The 18,266-nt window shown below is 42.7% G+C and overlaps 2 protein-coding genes and 1 long non-coding RNA gene across 3 annotated transcripts; 2 read left to right on the top strand and 1 right to left on the bottom strand.

Annotated features, from left to right (window-relative positions):
* Window positions 1–304: 304 nt before the first annotated feature.
* Window positions 305–1,141, bottom strand: mrpl49 (mitochondrial ribosomal protein L49). Its single transcript, XM_060056375.1, has one exon. It carries the CDS (start codon window positions 1,079–1,081, stop codon window positions 560–562), a length of 522 nt encoding a protein of 173 aa, XP_059912358.1. The 5' UTR covers window positions 1,082–1,141; the 3' UTR covers window positions 305–559.
* Window positions 1,142–10,307: 9,166 nt separating this feature from the next.
* Window positions 10,308–12,443, top strand: LOC132460164 (homeodomain-interacting protein kinase 1-like). Its single transcript, XM_060055225.1, has 4 exons — window positions 10,308–10,314; window positions 11,053–11,240; window positions 11,845–12,036; window positions 12,267–12,443. Exons 1-4 carry the CDS (start codon window positions 10,308–10,310, stop codon window positions 12,441–12,443), a joined length of 564 nt encoding a protein of 187 aa, XP_059911208.1.
* Window positions 12,444–12,540: 97 nt separating this feature from the next.
* On the top strand, window positions 12,541–13,120 carry LOC132461425 (uncharacterized). Its single transcript, XR_009526616.1, has 3 exons — window positions 12,541–12,652; window positions 12,839–12,943; window positions 13,030–13,120. It is a non-coding gene; the product is annotated as an uncharacterized LOC132461425 (long non-coding RNA).
* The last annotated feature ends 5,146 nt before the right edge of the window (window positions 13,121–18,266 follow it).

The raw sequence follows: 18,266 nt of genomic DNA on the forward strand, positions 1-18,266 counted from the left end.
ACCAACACAAGTCCTATGTAGTGATGAGGAACACATCTCGGACATTGCTGGTAGGTTCAGGGATGGTAAATGATAAAGTTGTGAAATCCCAGAAATCTCACGCCTTAGAAAAAAAGCCTTAGATGGAGGCGGACATCCCCCTTACCCATGACGAGAATTCGTTTAGTTTCTGCATTTAAATGAGGTTTAACCAGTTTTTTGCTGTTATTTTCCACCCAGGCAGAATATTATCTTTATGAGATCACACAATGAGCAGGATCAACCATTCCCTCCCATCCCAATTAAAAATGTTTCAAATGAGTGACTGCTTTATACATTTAATGTTATGAAAGCAAGCTTATTTGATGTGAACAACAATGCAAACTATATCATATAAACAAATTACAGCAGTAGTCATCAATCTAAACGTAGGCATAGTCCAGCACTTGGGCCCCTTTAAGCCCCCCATGGTCCGGCGTCTCGGGTCGGCCAGTTGGACCCCTGGAGTAGGCCAGGTTGACCCCTGGAACTGTTCAATCTTCAGCCTGACCTTGAAGATAACTATTTTAATGAGTCAATCCTAGAACCCCATCTGCATCAGCCATTCCTTGATCTCCTTGTCGTAGTGTCCTTTGATCCGGATGCTCATGGTCACCTCGTTGACCTGCGTTGTGCGGTCGGTCCCTGTGAGCCGCTTCAAGAGCTCCTTCACGGCCCCGTCCAGCGCCCAGATGTCCCCCTCCACTCGGCGCAACACGGTGGTCCTGCGGTTGCCATGGGAGATGTCCGTATAGACGGGAATGTTGTGCATTCGTGACCGACGGACCATGTAAGGCAAAGACGGAGGCACGTCCGACGGAGGAGCCCAGCCAGACGGAGCAGGTCCGTCGTGTCGGGGCGGGACGGGGACCCGGGTCGGGGGGATCAGCCGCTCAACAAACATGTACTCCTTGGTCGTTTCCAGTGTCCCGCATGGTGGATTCTGTTCCCCGACAGCGACGCACATCGGCTGCAGCCGAATTACGGACGGAGCGGGCAGCTGGAAGGCACACCTAAGGACCCTGTGTATCATTTTGAAACGCAAGGTGAAGCAGGCAGACATGTTACACCTCCATTGACAGCGGAGCCGGAAGTGTTCTTTTCTCCATAGGCGGAGATTTTTGGAGCGGCACCCTCTGTCGGTGTGGAGTGTTTGCGCGCGACTAGATGACGCTGAGCTCTAATAGGTTAAGCTTGTTTTGCTGTTAATATGATGTACGTTATCTCAGAAATAATTGGACAAGGAGGTAATGTGGAAAAAAATATTTTTTTGTGTTTACTTGCTGAATTGTTATTTCCAGGCTGCCCATAGGCATAATGTAGAAGCTCCACTGACTGAAATCACTGAAATGCCAATATTGTTATTCCAATTCAGGTCACAAAGGAAATATATCATCAAGGCCTGGCCTCGTTGCTCAATCCATTACATAACCATTGAAACATTGATATATTGATATCCTGGTGAAAACCTTTGCTCTCTTCTACATACAGGTAGAGAGGGAAGGCACAGAGCTCAGGCAGGGAGAGAAATATCCAGAGGATAATGCAGCACATCCCAGAGGGGACTGACAACAGGGAAGCGTGTGGAGCACCACGGATCAACCTCCGCAGCATGACATGGAAAGGGAACCGGACGAACAAGAGGAGGTTGGGGAGGAGGGAAAGGAGCAGGAGGCCCGGGGTGAAGTAGCCGAAGAACCCTACTCACCTGGGGAAGGTCCAGAGAACCTTCCAAACCCGACAGATCACTGTCGAGTGCCTGAAGAGAAACCAGAGAGCCTGGGGAGCCCTGGCTCTACCCCGTCTGACCAGAAGGAGGAAGCTGGGAATGCTCTACTGGAGCCCCAGCCAGAAGAGAGCTCAGGGGAGACCACTGTGGGGGCACCCCAAGTAGAGGGGCCAACGGAGCGGAGGGCGAAAGCCCCGGAATCAAGACATCACCAGCGAGGAGCCCCTTGTTGCGGACACGGAGCCAGAGCATCCGGAGTAGAAAGGGGCATGAAACACAGGAGCTTATCCACATTGTTATCAGACCCATGAACCTATCAGTCACTTTTACAGTTCCAACTAAGATTAAGAAGCAGTAAGCATAATTATGAAGCTTATGTTCTTGTCAGAATGAATAAAAACATGTGGAAAGCTTGTGGTTTTGTATCGTAAACTCATTGTCTTTCTCTGTATATAATCCTAATTTTGACCGTGCCTGATGCAGAGGTCTGATATCTTTGCAATGTAAATGCCAAAAATATAGTACCTTTTTGGGGGAAAACCCACTGGGGGGAAACCACTGGAGGCATTGCAGTGCTACCCTAGATAATTCAGAGGATATTTAAGCATTCAAATTAAAGCGAGCCAGGGAGGTGAAATGGAAGTTTTTTTTTATACATATCTCGCACACACGCTTTACTAAAGCGTGTGTGGTCTTAACCATGGACATAATAAAGGATGGACCACGGACTGGAAAATGGCCGCCCATTCATTCCTATGCAAACTGCTCAGTGGCGCATGGCAACATACAGGAGCGATTTGCTTCCGCGTTATGTGGCCAGGACACGTGACCTAGTCCGTGACGTACCGGATGCAGAGATCTTCTTCTTCTTCTAGTTTAGTGGCGGATCATAGTTTCTCCCCATATACCGCGACCTACTGGACTACTACACAGGAGTTTGTGACAAGGACGTTGACAAGGACAAGGACGTTGGCAAATCATACTTTAAATCATACAAATAAATTCAAAGAAAAAAACAAACTAACGAAACAAAATAAAACAAACTAACAAAAGAAATGAATAAATAAAAAAAAAAAAAAAAATATATATACTTAAGGTTAAATTCTTCTAATTAGGTTAGTATCTTTTATGTAATTTATCAGCAATTTCATTGCCATATATTCCATGGTGGGCTGGAATCCAACAGAACTGAATAACTAAACCAAGGCTTATAATATTTAAAAGAAGATGCTTTACCTCTATCACCAAATCTTCACGTATTGAATTATTTGTTATAAAACATAGTATCTACAACCCATCTAAGAGCGGTTATTATTGTGGCCATCTCGATTGAGTATACTGATAAAGTCACCCACTCTATATCCATATCCTTTTTCAAATTCTGGAATATATGTGCCAATACCACATTGTCCTTTGGGATCTTTAGAACCATCTGTAAATATTTTCAGATATCCATAGAATGAAGTATTTAAATAACTTGAGCAGGCATTAGCAAAACTTTGCTTGGTGAGATGCTCGCTTTTTCGAAATGGAATAAGATGCAGCTGGGTAGGCGCTGAGAGGTGATGCATGAGGCATGATGGTGGCACGGCAGACAAGTAGAGGAGCATGATGGACTGGGATCTGATGAGGAAACAAAAAAAGATTATCTAACTTAAGATAAAATATACTCTGAAGTTTCCAGTTTCTGCAAACAGAAGAGAAGGGGTTTAATTAAGGCTTTGTATCATTAATAAGATAGACTGTGAATAACAAACGAAAAAATATAAAAGGCCTGGCTTAGTTTAAAGCCCACTCACCACGTCAAGGTGCAGGCCAAGAGTGGGAACATAGAACAAAGACTCACATCACAAACTCAGACAGTCACAACATGTATATGAATACGAGACACAATAGAACAAAGACTCACATCACAAACTCAGACAGTCACAACATGTAAAAAACATAAATACATGAAACATGCATATAAATACGAGACCAAAGACTCACATCACAAACTCAGACAGTCACAACATGTAAAAAACATAAATACATGAAACATGCATATAAATACGAGACCAAAGACTCACATCACAAACTCAGACAGTCACAACATGTAAAAAACATATGAATACATGAAACATGTATATACAAGACCATAGACTCACATCACAAACTCAGACAGTCAAAACATGTATATGAATACGAGACACAATAGAACAAAGACTCACATCACAAACTCAGACAGTCACAACATGTAAAAAACATATAAATACATGAAACATGTATATACAAGACCATAGACTCACATCACAAACTCAGACAGTCACAACATGTAAAAAACATATGAATACATGAAACATGTATACAAGACCATAGACTCACATCACAAACTCAGACAGTCAAAACATGTATATGAATACGAGACACAATAGAACAAAGACTCACATCACAAACTCAATTAAATCATTTAATTAATTAATCAAAATTACGTAGGTCTCCCATAATCATTCAGGTAATCAATACGTGCGTGCCTGTTCCAGCTATTTCAATGATATGTGTGTTATATATCCGTGTTCAACGCCATTCATGTCAAGTAAAGGACAAATCTCAGACTTTGGAAGTTAATGGAGTTAATGGAAGTTAATTCGGAATTTAATTTAATTCGGAAGTTAATGGAGCCGTGCACTTCAAAATAGCAAAGAGCCGTTTGTTTCAGTACGGCTCCTTTCAGCTGCTGTACCCAACGTAAACTGCTAATAAAACGCTTGAGGAGGCGTTTTGAAAAGAAAAAACTTACATTTTTTTTAGAACAGGGTAGAAATATAATTATGAGCCTTTGATTGATATCCAAACATTTCTTGCGGAGACACAATCCTGTTCCCCACTTGTATTGGAGTGGACGGCGATATCTACTTCTGGGCCACATGAAATGACGGACCCCCGTCCACTCCCAGCTAAACAGCTGCAATACCAGGCTTGGCCTCTGAGCACGGGTGGATTGCGGAAGTATATGCCTGTCCTGGGGGCCTGGTCTTAACACGCCCCCTTCCCTATCCTATTTCATTGGTCAGACAGCGAATGGACGGAAGTATAGCAAGAAAATTTAAACTGCCCTGTTTTTCTAAATTAACGAGATACCTCAAAATCACAAGAGAAGCTCTCCTTCACTAAAGAGCTCTATTTCATATCCTGCCTGTTTAGTTTAATACAGTTTTATTTTGGTTTTGTTTGTGACGTTGGGAGATACGCGTGTCCTTAAGTAATATTGATGGCATTCTTATTAGTTTGTCGACTTGGAGCACCTCATGTCTTTGGGGTTGTTCAAAAGGAAAACACATTCTGATCTGATGTTCTGATCTGATGTTCGGATGTTCTGTTCTGATGTTCTGATCTGATGTTCTATTCTGATGTTCTGATCTGATGTTCTGATTTGATGTTCTGATGTTCTGATCTGATGTTCTGTTCTGATGTTCTCATCTGTTGTGTGTGGATGGTGAAGCTCCCTCTGAGAGCAGCGATGTATTTAAAGGGGTGATATCATGCTTTTACGACTTCTCCCTTTGCTTTAGGCCGTATTCAAAACGTTGAGGTTTGGAAACTCTTACGTGTCTTTACATAAACCTTCCCTTCATCCAAAATAAGAGTGTTCAGGAAACGCCCCTAAGAAGTTTATAGGCTATGACATAAAACTGGAAAAAACGATTGTTTGTGAGACTAGACTTCATAACAACTACAAGTATGGATGCCCGCCAGTTGCCTCTTTGCGCTTCTTTGTTATTTGCACAGAGAAGGGATGAATTGGTTATTATTGGCTTGCGATTATTGGCTTGCGATGGTTGAATATCAGAGAGAATTTATCAAATGTATATAATTGTAAGCTATAATGTATCGTTATCCAAATGTTAGAATTGGTGTTAAGTTCGCTTCTTAGTGCTTTCTGCAAGTTCACTTTAATCTATCAATGTAATTGCAGTTCAATGGGCATTATTGTTGTGACGTGAACTCGGAGGACTCGGGTAGCCTTACTTCCGCACAAAACTCAGAGCGAAAACTCAGACCCAATCGTTTTGAAGATGGCATTAGACTTATGATGGCATTAGACTTATGCTGTTATATGACATATCGTATGTATATGTGTTTTACGTCTGCTAAACTAGAAAAATCTAAATCTGAGCGGGGGGAGTATTTCGCGCCAACCAAGAACGCCCCTCAATAACTACTGAAACAGCTCGGCCCAATTCGGAAAGTCAAATCTCCTAACCTTTATACCTCCTTTCCTTAACCTTTGTGGAAAACGTCAACGGGTCAAGGAGCGATGAAAAGGTGCTTCCTTTCGAACATAGGAAGAGTCAGCACTGCTTAAAAAGAATTTGATTCCACTTTTCCCAACCAACGTCTCTAGCGTGAAACTACAATTTTCCGAAGATGGACTACAAGAAGCGCTCTTTCGATCCATGCATTCTTGTCGTATTGATTTCAATCAGGTTGTCGCCAACAGTGAGAATCACTTAGGTCGGATTTCCGCCAACGGGAACTTGAATCCACCCAATTCACATGTGAAAAAAAGAGGCTAAACTTATGTTGATGTTGAAACTAGCTGCCCCCAGTAGTCTTTCTCAAATGTGAAGATAGCATTTTAGTTTCTTATGGTGTAAATTATGGGCTACGGAAATAACTCTTCTCCATAATGTTTTGTTAACTATTGTCTTGTCAATCTTATTCTCTACTCTTCTCTTCTTCTGCTTTACAGCGTCTCTCATGCGTCTTCGCGTTGAGTCTGTAAACTTCATCTGTGGCCTGTTGCTTACGTATATAAATTGATATTGTAGCACATCATAGAAGGCTTGATCGATATTAAAAGGTCACATCACTAATTAAGGTATGTAGCCTTCTTTAACAGTTATCACTGTGTTGGAAAGCTATGGTTGAAATGATGCACATCGGCTGCAACAGGCTGACTTGCTCATGTGTATTAATATGATGCATAACATGTCCTGCATTGGAAGTCATTGCCATATTCATGGTCTTACCTTAACTTTGTTGTAATTGCATAAGCACAAAATCATTTTAATAAACCATAATACAGTGACACACAGAGGAGGCAACGCTAGGTATTTACAGAATGAAGAAAAATATATTGCTAAATGAATTACACACTTGACAATAATAAGTACTAACATTTGCTAAAACACATGACAGCTCTTTCAATGTATGCCCACATAAATATTGTCAGCTGATCATGTCCTCTCTCTATCTCAAGATTTTTGTAAGTGCTTCTGTTGACATGTGAATACTGTATGTTGCAGGAAGACTGATAGCTCCTCATTGTATGCACCAATGTCAACTGCTGATGAGACCTGGAATCCCCCCAATAGCCAGGGACAAGACCCATCACAGGGAAACACAAGGACGGCCACAGGAAAAAGGACAGGAAGAGCAAGGATTGCGGCAATAGGAAGACCGGTGGGTAGAGGATCAGCAGGCGGCACGGCAGGAGTGAGCAGGATATGTGACCAATGCCCAGACCCAGATGGCCAACACACTGGGTTCATGGCAGCACTGTTACAATGACTGTTAGCAACATCACCCCTGTTATCTTCTTCAGAGATATCTTCCTTTTGATAAAAGTGAATGGTTATTTTTTGTGCATTTTATAATTTATTCTTGTTATAGTATATTTTATATGGTTCGATATTGCCTTCTTTATAAAGGCATTGCTTATTTAAAATAGTAGTAAGTATGAGTATGCAGCAGCATCATATCCAAGTTCTGCTATGACAGTCTGCTGATAATGTATAGTGTATAGCCTAGTGTTAATTTAAAACAACCAACACCACATACCCTTTATATAACATCACCTTTCATGTAGGACCTGTGATTCCCTTTCTGACATTAAAAGGTCTGCAATTCTCCAGAAAACAGTGGAGAGGAGATATTCTAATAATTCAGTATTCCTTACCTATCTGATGGTGAATCAGTGGACGGTGCTAAGTGGAGGACTTGAACTGGCCTCAGAACTCTTGATATATATACGAAGAATTCAGATGCAAAAGCCTCTAAACGCCACCTCTGTCAAAAATGAGATAAAGACATTGAGTGAATGCTCTCCGCACGTAGTATACGTTAATCAAATACATTTGCGTCAAAACCCGCTATATACCACTCTTTTCCTGGTCTGAAATCTCCATTTGTAGGCAAAAACCTCTAAACACCACATGTTGTCATTCCTATCACCTAGGGCAGGGGTGGCCATGGCGTCGATCGCAAAGGTAATGCGGGTAGGTCACGTGAAGTTCCCACTGACTTCTGTGGGGGTTTCAGTTTTAAAGTGCAATTTTAAGTGCAATATTTATTGTCAAAGTTAGATCAAGATACTAATGCATATATTTCAGCTTTCTTTAGGGTTGGCCAACCGCTGACCGATGGTGGCCTTGACCCCCACTGACCCCCATGTGGCTACGCCCCTGACTCAGTACATATAAATAAATGTATGTTTGGTATTTTTTTTTTATGTTGGTAGATCATTTTGACCTGGTCAATTTGAAAGTACCGGTAGCTCAAAGGCCGAAGAAGTGCTGGAACCCTTGAGCTAGGGCAAGCATTTTCTCTAGCAAAGGCCCGTAAACAGCACATTTTGTAGTTTGTTTGCTGTTATATTAATGTTCTGATTATCATGTGTAGCACCAGGGTTTGATGAGCACTGGAACTGTAATTTGGTTTTAATTACCCAAGAAAACTATTCTAAAGTACAGGCTTTTAAAAATAGGTAAGTAGAATTTCTAGAAATTGTCTCTATTGCAGTAACTTATTTGAGATAATTAATATCAAGTCACTTCACACTTCTGTGAGGTGTGCATTTTATACTATCTTTATATGTTTTAGTTGTATTGTTCTATACTTGTATTTATATAGTGCTAACAAATTACAACGCTGACTCTTTTTCAGTGGAGTGCAATTTTCAATGTATTTTGATGCGAGAACATATCAGCATTTGCACTAGCCATGGCATCTAAAGCGGCATTTGTTTTACTTAAAGTTATTTAAGAATTTATTGTTATTTTATATATTTTCAGAAGAACACGTTTTTGTGTGATTATTTATAACATAGTGGTGATGAACGTTGGTTGGAGAGGCCACTAGGAACTTTTGCCTTGGGCCTCAACAGACTCAAATCGGCAACGATCTCAAACACCACACTAGTCAATGATCAGGCTATAATAAGACCACTGTGGCTATCGCTGGCAACAGGGGACATCAGTATCTGGCTCAGTTTGAGCCCAAGAAAAAGTGCCTTTGGTGCTGCAACCGTATCAACTACATCGCTGAGAACAAGTAGCCTAAGTCAAATAACGTTTTTATTTGCACAGCTGTTAGACAATACTGTGGTTTAACAGCAATAAGCATCCTTACTATTTGTGAGGGATGGTGGGGATTGAATAAAATAATTTAGGAATATTTCATGGAAGGAGAGGATCGTGTCTGCCCTCAGGCTCCATCTAGTGGCGACCAAGTGGTCCATCCCATGTAGATATCCTAGATGGATAATACATCCAGGATAGATAGAGCCCCCTTGCCCTAACCGTATGACTTAACCAATTGGACATGGGATCAGTAGCCTTCAGATGTATTACACATTGGTGTGGCTGCAGAGGAAAGACAGGAGATTGGGAGATGGTCCGCATACCTTCCGATAAGCCGGTTCACGGCCCGCCCGGATAGGGATCCTAATGTGTTTTTGGTTTGTTTTTTATTAAATCAAGGAAAATACCCTAGAGAGGAAACTTCTGTGTTGTTACAATACAGTTCCACGACAAGTGCATTCCCGTTACAGGATGTTATAACAAACATCCCTATCTCTCCAAGACTTTGTTAAATAAAATGAAAAAATATAGAACACATTAACTTCATCAGAGACTGTTGGGAGACATTCACAGTTCTTGATGATATTTTTGGTGACAAACTTTTCTGGTTATGGTTTATTTAGAATTTTTGAAACGTATTTTCACTTGCTTTCTTTTTTTTTGTGCTAAATGAATGTATAAATGGGTAACCATGATCCATTTGCATGGATATGTATGTTATACTAAGTGTTTAAAATGTCTGGAATGCACATGATTCCCACAATTCAATGATGTATAAAACCGTTGAGAATATGACCATCTGATGGAAAGAAAAAAAAAGTTAATGTTCATCCCCATAGCTCATTCACTATTATGTAGAGTTTATTTTCCTTCACATTTCACATCGCCTGTTTTGCATGATCCCAGACGGCGGGAGAACAATGGGCCTGGGGCCTAGCTGTCTGTTCATCAGTTGGGATTTAAATATTGATAGTATTGTGATTAATTGTTCCTAATAACACACATAGCAACCAAGCAACATGCATTTAGAATGATGCGTTTTCAATTGTGACGTCACAATTTGTTTTTCTATCTTATATATATCTTGCGTTGTGCAAAGAAAATATATCAGGCGTTTGGACATTGCGTGTAGTGGAGAGAGAGAGCAACTTTGTTGAAAAAGAGAGGTTTTTCAAAAACAACTGTTCGACCTTGATGTAGTGAGACAACCCAGCGACATGGACGGTGAGTTCCCAGCTCTGTGCAGGACAAATCTTTTTGGTTGACCGCTTTGAACGCTTCGGGTCTTCCGAGAGCTCTTCGGCTCAACATCGCCACCTTCAGTTTCGATACGAGTTGCAGTTGTGGATGGATTAATTGAAAGAAAATAGTTTGTGTTTCAAAACGTGGCATCCTTTCTGGATGGCGAGGATATCCCCTCACAGCTGGGAGACAGTTTCCACAATGAACATGCGTGTCTTTTTCTCGCCAGATAGTGGCGCTGATAAGAAACTAATCGTCGATCCTCCTAAAACTATTTTAGTGTTATCCCGGTATGATCAAATGGCGTTTAAACCGTAACGTTAAACGGAATGCTTTCAAATTGCCGGGACATTTTAAAACGGGAGTGAAAAACGAACAAACATAATGTTAACGGACGATGTAGCCTTCAATAAGATAAAATATTGCTAATTGCCTATTTTATTTTCGACAATTACACAATACAATTTCTTTACAACAATTACAAACCAATCTTCGGATGTCGATTTCATGTCAATAAATTCCCGTTGTCACCTCTCTCTCTCTCTCTCTCTCTCTCTCTCTCTCTCTCTCTCTCTCTCTCTCTCTCTCTCTCTCTCTCTCTCTCTCTCTCTCTCTCTCTCTCTCTCTCTCTCTCTCCCTCCCTCCCTCCCTCCCTCTCCCTCTCCCTCTCCCTCTCCCTCTCCCTCTCCCTCTCCCTCTCTCTCTCTCTCTCCCTCCCAGATCTCTCATTCTCTGTGTTCAAAGGAGACCTGATAACCACAAAGTCTTCCTCCTACCTGGTGGAAGACTTCCTGGGGGAAGGAACCTTTGGGAAGGTGGCCAGATGCGTTGAAGTAGCCACCAATGAAAAGGTGGCTGTTAAAATCATCAAGAATAGCCCGGGACTGTTAGCGTCGGCTAAACAAGAGGTAAAACAAAACACATTAATAAATTAATAAATAATGTTATTTTACTATAGGGTAAAGTGGGGTAAGACGAGTCAATGTTTTACTCATGTTGACCACTAGGCAAGGACAAATAAGACAGAAGTAAAATGAAAACATCTACCTTTATTTCAGGATGTCCTTTGTCAATCAATATGATAACAATGAATCTATGACATAGGTCTCAAAAAGTGATGTTGTGGTTCAACTTTGAACCATCTGAGGGTAAATTTACCAATTTACTTTTTCAAGTTAAATGCATTTTTCATTTGATGAAAAACCAAATCAGTTGTGTAATACTACTTTATTGTGCAAAAAACATACTTGAAACTCCATGTTCTTCCCTCCATCACAGACTTCCTGAATAGATGGTCAAATAAAAACAAATGTGTACAGTTGCCTAAATGCAGTGGTTGGGTCAACTTACACACTGGCTCATTTTACCCTCCCTACCTACCCTTACTCTCCCTATATTGCTGGAAATAATATGCCCCTTTTCTGATTCTGTTTCTTTTTTGTATTACTGGTTCATGTGATTTCACATTAGAATCATTGTAAAATATCTCTTTAACCTGCTCTTTATTCTCAGATTCGCATCTTAACGCGCCTCCAAGCTCTGGACCCGGAAAGGTGTGGGATTGTAAAATGGATGGGGGACTTCAAACACGGTCCCTACGTCTGTCTGGTGTTTGAGCTCCTGGACCAGTCTCTCCTAGACTTCACCAGGCAGAGAGCAGGCCGCAGTCTGCCTCTGATGCAGATAGAAAATATAGTGGAACAGGTAAGGTTGGACCTCAACCTGAAAAACAACAATACATTGTTGTGTTTTGTGTTTCTTGAGTGTGTCTGATTGAGTATAATACTTTGGATTTAATCATCACACTTTGCTCTTTGGTACTTTCCACCTGAAACCCCTCAAAGGAGTCGACAGCATTTCTTAAAGAAGAAGAATTTGATGAACCGAAATTGTAACATAGTCAAACCTAACTATCATAAAATATTGATTTTCAGCTGGCCTCAGCCCTTGACCACCTGGGCACCCTTGGGATCATTCATGCCGACCTGAAGCCTGACAACGTCATGATGACAGGACAGGACACTCAAGTCAAACTCATTGATTTCGGCTGTTCCATCCATTTGTCCCAGGCCAAAATCGGCTACGATTTCTGTACCATCTGGTACAGGTGAGTAACTGACAGCCGTTCTGACCTGGTTTGTTCCTATTGGTTACTGATTAAAGTTGCTCCAATTTCCCATCTTTCTTTAATTTCAGATCCCCAGAGATCATGCTGGGTCTCCCATATACATGCATGGTTGATATGTGGTCCCTGGGTTGCCTGGCAGCAGAATTGTTAATTGGTGCCCCACTTTATCCCGGCTACACAGAATATGACATGGTTAGTCTAACAGTGTATTTCAAAGTCAATATACCCCAAAAACCTTTACACTAAGACAATTTTCAACTGACAGGCTGAGTCTGATTCTGAGTCCGTGGAGATGATTGGAAAGATTTTTGAATCCCTGAAAAATAATAATCAAGTGGTTGATTGCTAACAGGAAGGATGTGTTGCGTTGTGTTTCAGTGGGCATACATCTTACAAACCCATGGTGAGCTTCCTGATGCAATGCTGAACCAAGGCATCAAAACCCCTTTGTGTTTCACCAAAGGACCGGTCTGGAGACGCAAGGTATCCCCATACGTGTCTGTCCGTCCACCTGTCTTACGGTATCTACGGGTCAATAGAACTTAACCAAAACAGAGGCTATCTTCCAGACACGACGGGAGAAGGAGGAGGGTATGAGGAGCAAAGGGCTCCAGCGGCGCCGGCCCAGGCCGTTCCTCTTCACCTCCCTGGAGGACGTGGTCGAGGTAGGTGTGGATCCTGACGTTAACGCAGTGGTCATGTTGTGTTCCATCTTTTAAATCCTCTCACTTTTAACCTGAAGGCAGGGCATCAGCCAGGCCAACCTATCCCGCCCAGCTTCACGGACCTGCTGAAGAGGATGCTCCATCTGGATTGTGACCAGCGCATCACACCACGCGCACTTCTGGAGCATCCCTTCTTCAGCCTGGGGAGAGAGATCCAGACCGACAGCAGCAGTCCTGAGCCCACTGTGGTACAGCCTTACAGCAGCAGTCCTGAGCCCACTATGGTCCAGCCTTACAGCAGCAGTCCTGAGCCCACTATGGTCCAGCCTTACAGCAGCAGTCCTGAGCCCACTATGGTCCAGTCTTACAGCAGCAGTCCTGAGCCCACTGTGGTACAGCCTTACAGCAGCAGTCCTGAGCCCACTGTGGTACAGCCTTACAGCAGCAGTCCTGAGCCCACTGTGGTACAGCCTTACAGCAGCAGTCCTGAGCCCACTGTGGTACAGCCTTACAGCAGCAGTCCTGAGCCCACTGTGGTACAGCCTTACAGCAGCAGTCCTGAGCCCACTATGGTCCAGTCTTACAGCAGCAGTCCTGAGCCCACTGTGGTACAGCCTTACAGCAGCAGTCCTGAGCCCACTGTGGTACAGCCTTACAGCAGCAGTCCTGAGCCCACTGTGGTACAGCCTTACAGCAGCAGTCCTGAGCCCACTATGGTCCAGTCTTACAGCAGCAGTCCTGAGCCCACTATGGTCCAGCCTTACAGCAGCAGTCCTGAGCCCACTATGGTCCAGTCTTACAGCAGCAGTCCTGAGCCCACTATGGTCCAGTCTTACAGCAGCAGTCCTGAGCCCACTGTGGTACAGCCTTACAGCCACTGCCCTGAGCCCACGATGGACCAGCCCTGCAGCAGCCGCCCTGAGTCTACTGTGGTACAGCCTTACAGCCACTGCCCTGAGCCCAGTGTGGCCCAGCCCTGCAGCCTACCGGGGATCCCCAAACCTTCTGTGTCGGAGGAACAGAAGAAGGCCCCAGTAGACTCCACGGACAGTGGTAAAGGGTAGGTGTGCCGTTCACTCTCCAATGCTTCCTATATCCGTTATTGAGTTGCTTCCTAATATTATGCTTTCAACATTCATTTGATTCTGAGAAGGTGGGTAGGCTAATCTTCTTGTGTCCCATATCTTCTTGAGATCAGGTGTATTTATACCAAAAGCTAGCAACAGTAATCATTTTGTCATATCCAAGGCTCACCATTAAGGACTATCAGTATTGACCGTTTGATGATACAATTGAATGAATAATCCTTTACCTGTGTGTAAGAATGGGTATTTCACTGGCAATCAACAAGTGGAAACTGTTGGGTTTGAGGAAAACATATTGAGTAACTTTGACTTTGCAGGAACCCTACCACACCTACATTCTGTGGGCTCATCCACTTCTTAATTGTTTTTTTATCAGGATTTGTTGATGGAATTACAACACGTTAAAATATTTTCTCTTGATCTTTTGATTTGACAGCACTGCATCCATACCTACCACTTCCTATGGGGGTGCCACGGAGACTGTGGAGGTCAAGCCAGCCGTAGCAGCCATCCCATTAGGTTTGTCAGAAGTCTAAAGCCCTAGTCTACTCTTGTTTGTCTTTTAAACAAAAATATAAATGTCCTGTTTTGGTGTCATTTTCAGATGTCGCCCAAAAGAAGAAGAAGAAGAAACAGGGCAGAGTAAAGTGGTTCTTTAGGACAGTGTTGAAATCCTTCTGCTGCTGTTGCTGCTTTGCCAATGGGGACCTGGACTAACTGGTTCAGACATGGACCAGCCCAACAGCATCTGCTGGCCAGAGACCAGTATGGACCACCAAAACAGCTGCTGCCCTGATCACAGCCTGGACCACCCCAAAGGCTGCGGCCTTGAGACTAGTGTGGACCACTCCAATGACAGCTGCTGCTCTGAGTGCAGTGTGGACCACCCCAATGACAGCTGCTGCTCTGAGTGCAGTGTGGACCAGCCCAAAGGCACCTGTTGCTGTGAGTGCAGTGTGGACCACCCCAAAGGCAGCTGCTGCCCTGAGACATAATCCAGTGGTTGATTGCTAAAAGGAAGGATGTGTTGTGTTGTGTTGCAGTGGGCATACATCATACAAACCCATGGGGAACTTCGTGATGCTATGCTGCACCAAGGCATCAAAACGCCTTTGTGTTTCCCCAAAGGATCTGTCTGGAGACGCAAGGTATCCATATAGGTGTCTGTCTGTCCACCTGTCTTACAGTATCTACGGGCCAATAGAACTTAACCAAAACAGAGGCTATTTTCCAGACACAACGGGAGTTTAAGAAGAGTGTGAGGAGGAAAGGCCTCAAGCTGTGCCGGCCAAGATCGTTCTCTTTCATCTCCCTGGATGAGGTTGTCGAGGTAGGTGTTGATCCAGTAACATTGTAAACTCTAATGCAGTGGCCATGATGTGTCAGCAGCTACAGCAGCTGCCCTGAGCCCATTGTAGTCCAGCCCTGCAGCCTACCTGTGAGCTACACACCGTCTGTGTCAGAGGAACAGAAGAAGGCCAGGATTTTTTTTTTTTTAAGTAGTTCACTAGTCGTAGCGCGCAATAATTTGCAGTATCAGAATTCTGAAAATTTAGTCAGCATTCAGATTTCTCAGAATTCTCTGACACTGCAAATTAAAGCGCTACTATTCGCGAACTATTTTCAGCGTGACTGGAGAGAACTTCCTTAAATTAACCTTTAATGCTAGATTTGCATGAACGCTATTGCGTGAATTAGTTTGGTTCTCTTTCATGTAAGCCGGAAGTGGGAGATTCCTTATTTGTTTTACCATTATTGATTTATTAACAAATTTCTCCTACAGGGGACTGATAAAGTTCTATCTAGACTATTGAACAGAAAGAAACACTTGGTCATACTTTACACACTTTACCACAGCATTGGCCTACTGAATGCCACAGATATATTTTCAGCATTGGACTGAATGCCACATAAATATAAGATTATGTTTTTGCACGTTTGCAACGTTTAAAAGTTCAGGGTATAAAGTTCAAGCATATGCCTCTACTTGTATTGCTTACGTTTTTTCTGAATATTAGTGTTAAGGGCCAATAATGCTTACTATCATATGTTAGTTATGATAGTGGACACATTTCTATGCAGTCACATGTAAATATAAAAAAACAAATTGACTTATGATGGTGTAGCCATGCATGTTGTTTTATTGTTGATATGTCAATTTGTTTTTTATTGAAAATACTTTGTATAGAGGAATTATCCGCAAACTTGTCATTTAAATCTACCTGCCACAGTGGCTGGTGGGCAAAAAAGTTAAGTTCCATCCTAAGACATCTCTAAAATAGGGTCTTAAAGGATAACAGTGACCAAATGGCATATACTATAGGCTGATGTTCACAACCATACAAGCCAAAAAAAAAGAAGGTATAATTGACAGCTAGCTAATGTAAACGGTCACCCAGTGGGTCACCAACTAATAGTTTGTTTATCAAATCATATGTTAAGAGTTTTATGTTTAAAAGTCTGGATGATTAAAAAAAGAAAGAGAAGTGACGACGTGGCTATTCAATTTTTTTCAATTCAATTTTATTTGTATAGCCCTTAATCACCATTACAGTCTCAAAGGGCTTAACAGGCCAAATATTTGTGACGCCCCCCTTTACCCATGCCCCCACACGGGCAAGAAAAAACTCCCTTGAATCAGCAAGGAAGAAATCTTGAGAAGAAACGCAGTGTAGGGGATCCCTTCTTCCAGGGATGGTCAGGAGTGCAATGGGTGCCACAATTGGCATACAGGTAAATACATGTACATCATATTAAAATGGTGATGGGGTTCTGGCTGGTTATCCATGAGGAGAGTCCAGGCATCCAGTCCAGCACCCGCAGCACGCTACAACTGACAGAATAGTGAATTAGAACGGAAAAGTACATAGTGGGAATGTATTATGTAATAAGAAAAGCACAAGCAAACAGAGTAGTCTTCACTACGCATCTGTTGTTTTCACACTCCAAATGCAAGATTGTAGAGGTGCGTTTTGAGCTTCCCTTTGAATAGCTCCACAGAGTCAGCTTCCCTGATCGCTGATGGCAGCCTATTCCATAAAAAGGGGGCTCGATAGGCAAATGCTCTCTGTCCAGCCGATTTCTTTTTAACCTTCGGCAATGAAAGAAGGCCGGCTCCCGAAGACCGGAGAGACCGAGAAGGACTATAAGGAATAATCAGGTCCTTCAGGTACAATGGAGATAGTCCATGCAAGGCTTTATAGGTTAGCAATAGCACCTTAAAGTCTGATCTGAAAGTTATTGGTAGCCAATGTAAAGAGGCGAGAATAGGTGTAATATGATCAAACTTTCTCGTTCTGGTCAGCAATCTAGCTGCCGCATTGTGTACCAGCTGTAGACTCTTTGTAGTAGAGTTCGGTAATCCCGAGAACAGTGCATTGCAATAGTCCAGTCTTGACGAGACAAACGCATGAATCAGTGTCTCTGCATCCACTACAGATAACATTGATCTGATTCTTGCAATGTTTCTCAAATGGAAAAAGGCAATTCTAGTTATACTTCTTATATGCTGATCAAAGCATAGTTGAGGGTCAAACAAGACACCAAGATTTCTGACGGATGCACTCTGTGGGATGGCGAAGCCATCCAACCACAGAGAGACATCCTCAAACTTTTCCCGGTCCCGCTTCGAGCCGATAATCATCAGCTCTGTCTTCCCAGTATTAAGCTGTAGGAAGTTTTGTGACATCCAGCCCTTCACAGCAGCCAAACAGGACTCAACCTTTTGAATCTGGGCAGAATCCCCGGAATCGACAGGAATGTAGAGCTGGGTGTCATCCGCATAGCAATGGAAACTAATTCCGAAGCCGCGGATAACGTCACAGAGGGGAAGCATATAAATTGCAAAAAGCAATGGACCAAGAACCGACCCTTGTGGTACGCCAAAGCGCAATTTACAATGCTTCGATTCTGCACCCTCATGAAGCACAAATTGGGTTCTATCTGTGAGGTACGATTCAAGCCAACCAAGAGCCGTACCCCCGAAACCAACATAGTGTTCAAGACGGTGAAGAAGAGTGCTATGGTCAATCGTATCAAACGCAGCGCTCAGATCCA

The sequence above is a fragment of the Gadus macrocephalus genome, chromosome 1 (assembly GCF_031168955.1).
Source record: "Gadus macrocephalus chromosome 1, ASM3116895v1".
NCBI classification, from domain to species: Eukaryota; Metazoa; Chordata; class Actinopteri; order Gadiformes; family Gadidae; genus Gadus; species Gadus macrocephalus.

Bases quoted from the DNA above. Each gene is read 5' to 3' on its own strand.
- LOC132460164 (XM_060055225.1), top strand. The intron at 11,241-11,844 runs GTAAAACAAAAC...CTTTATTCTCAG, and splicing joins TAGCGTCGGCTAAACAAGAG to ATTCGCATCTTAACGCGCCT. The intron at 12,037-12,266 runs GTAAGGTTGGAC...ATTGATTTTCAG, and splicing joins TAGAAAATATAGTGGAACAG to CTGGCCTCAGCCCTTGACCA.
- mrpl49 (XM_060056375.1), bottom strand. From the start codon at position 1,081: ATGTCTGCCTGCTTCACCTTGCGTTTCAAAATGATACACAGGGTCCTT.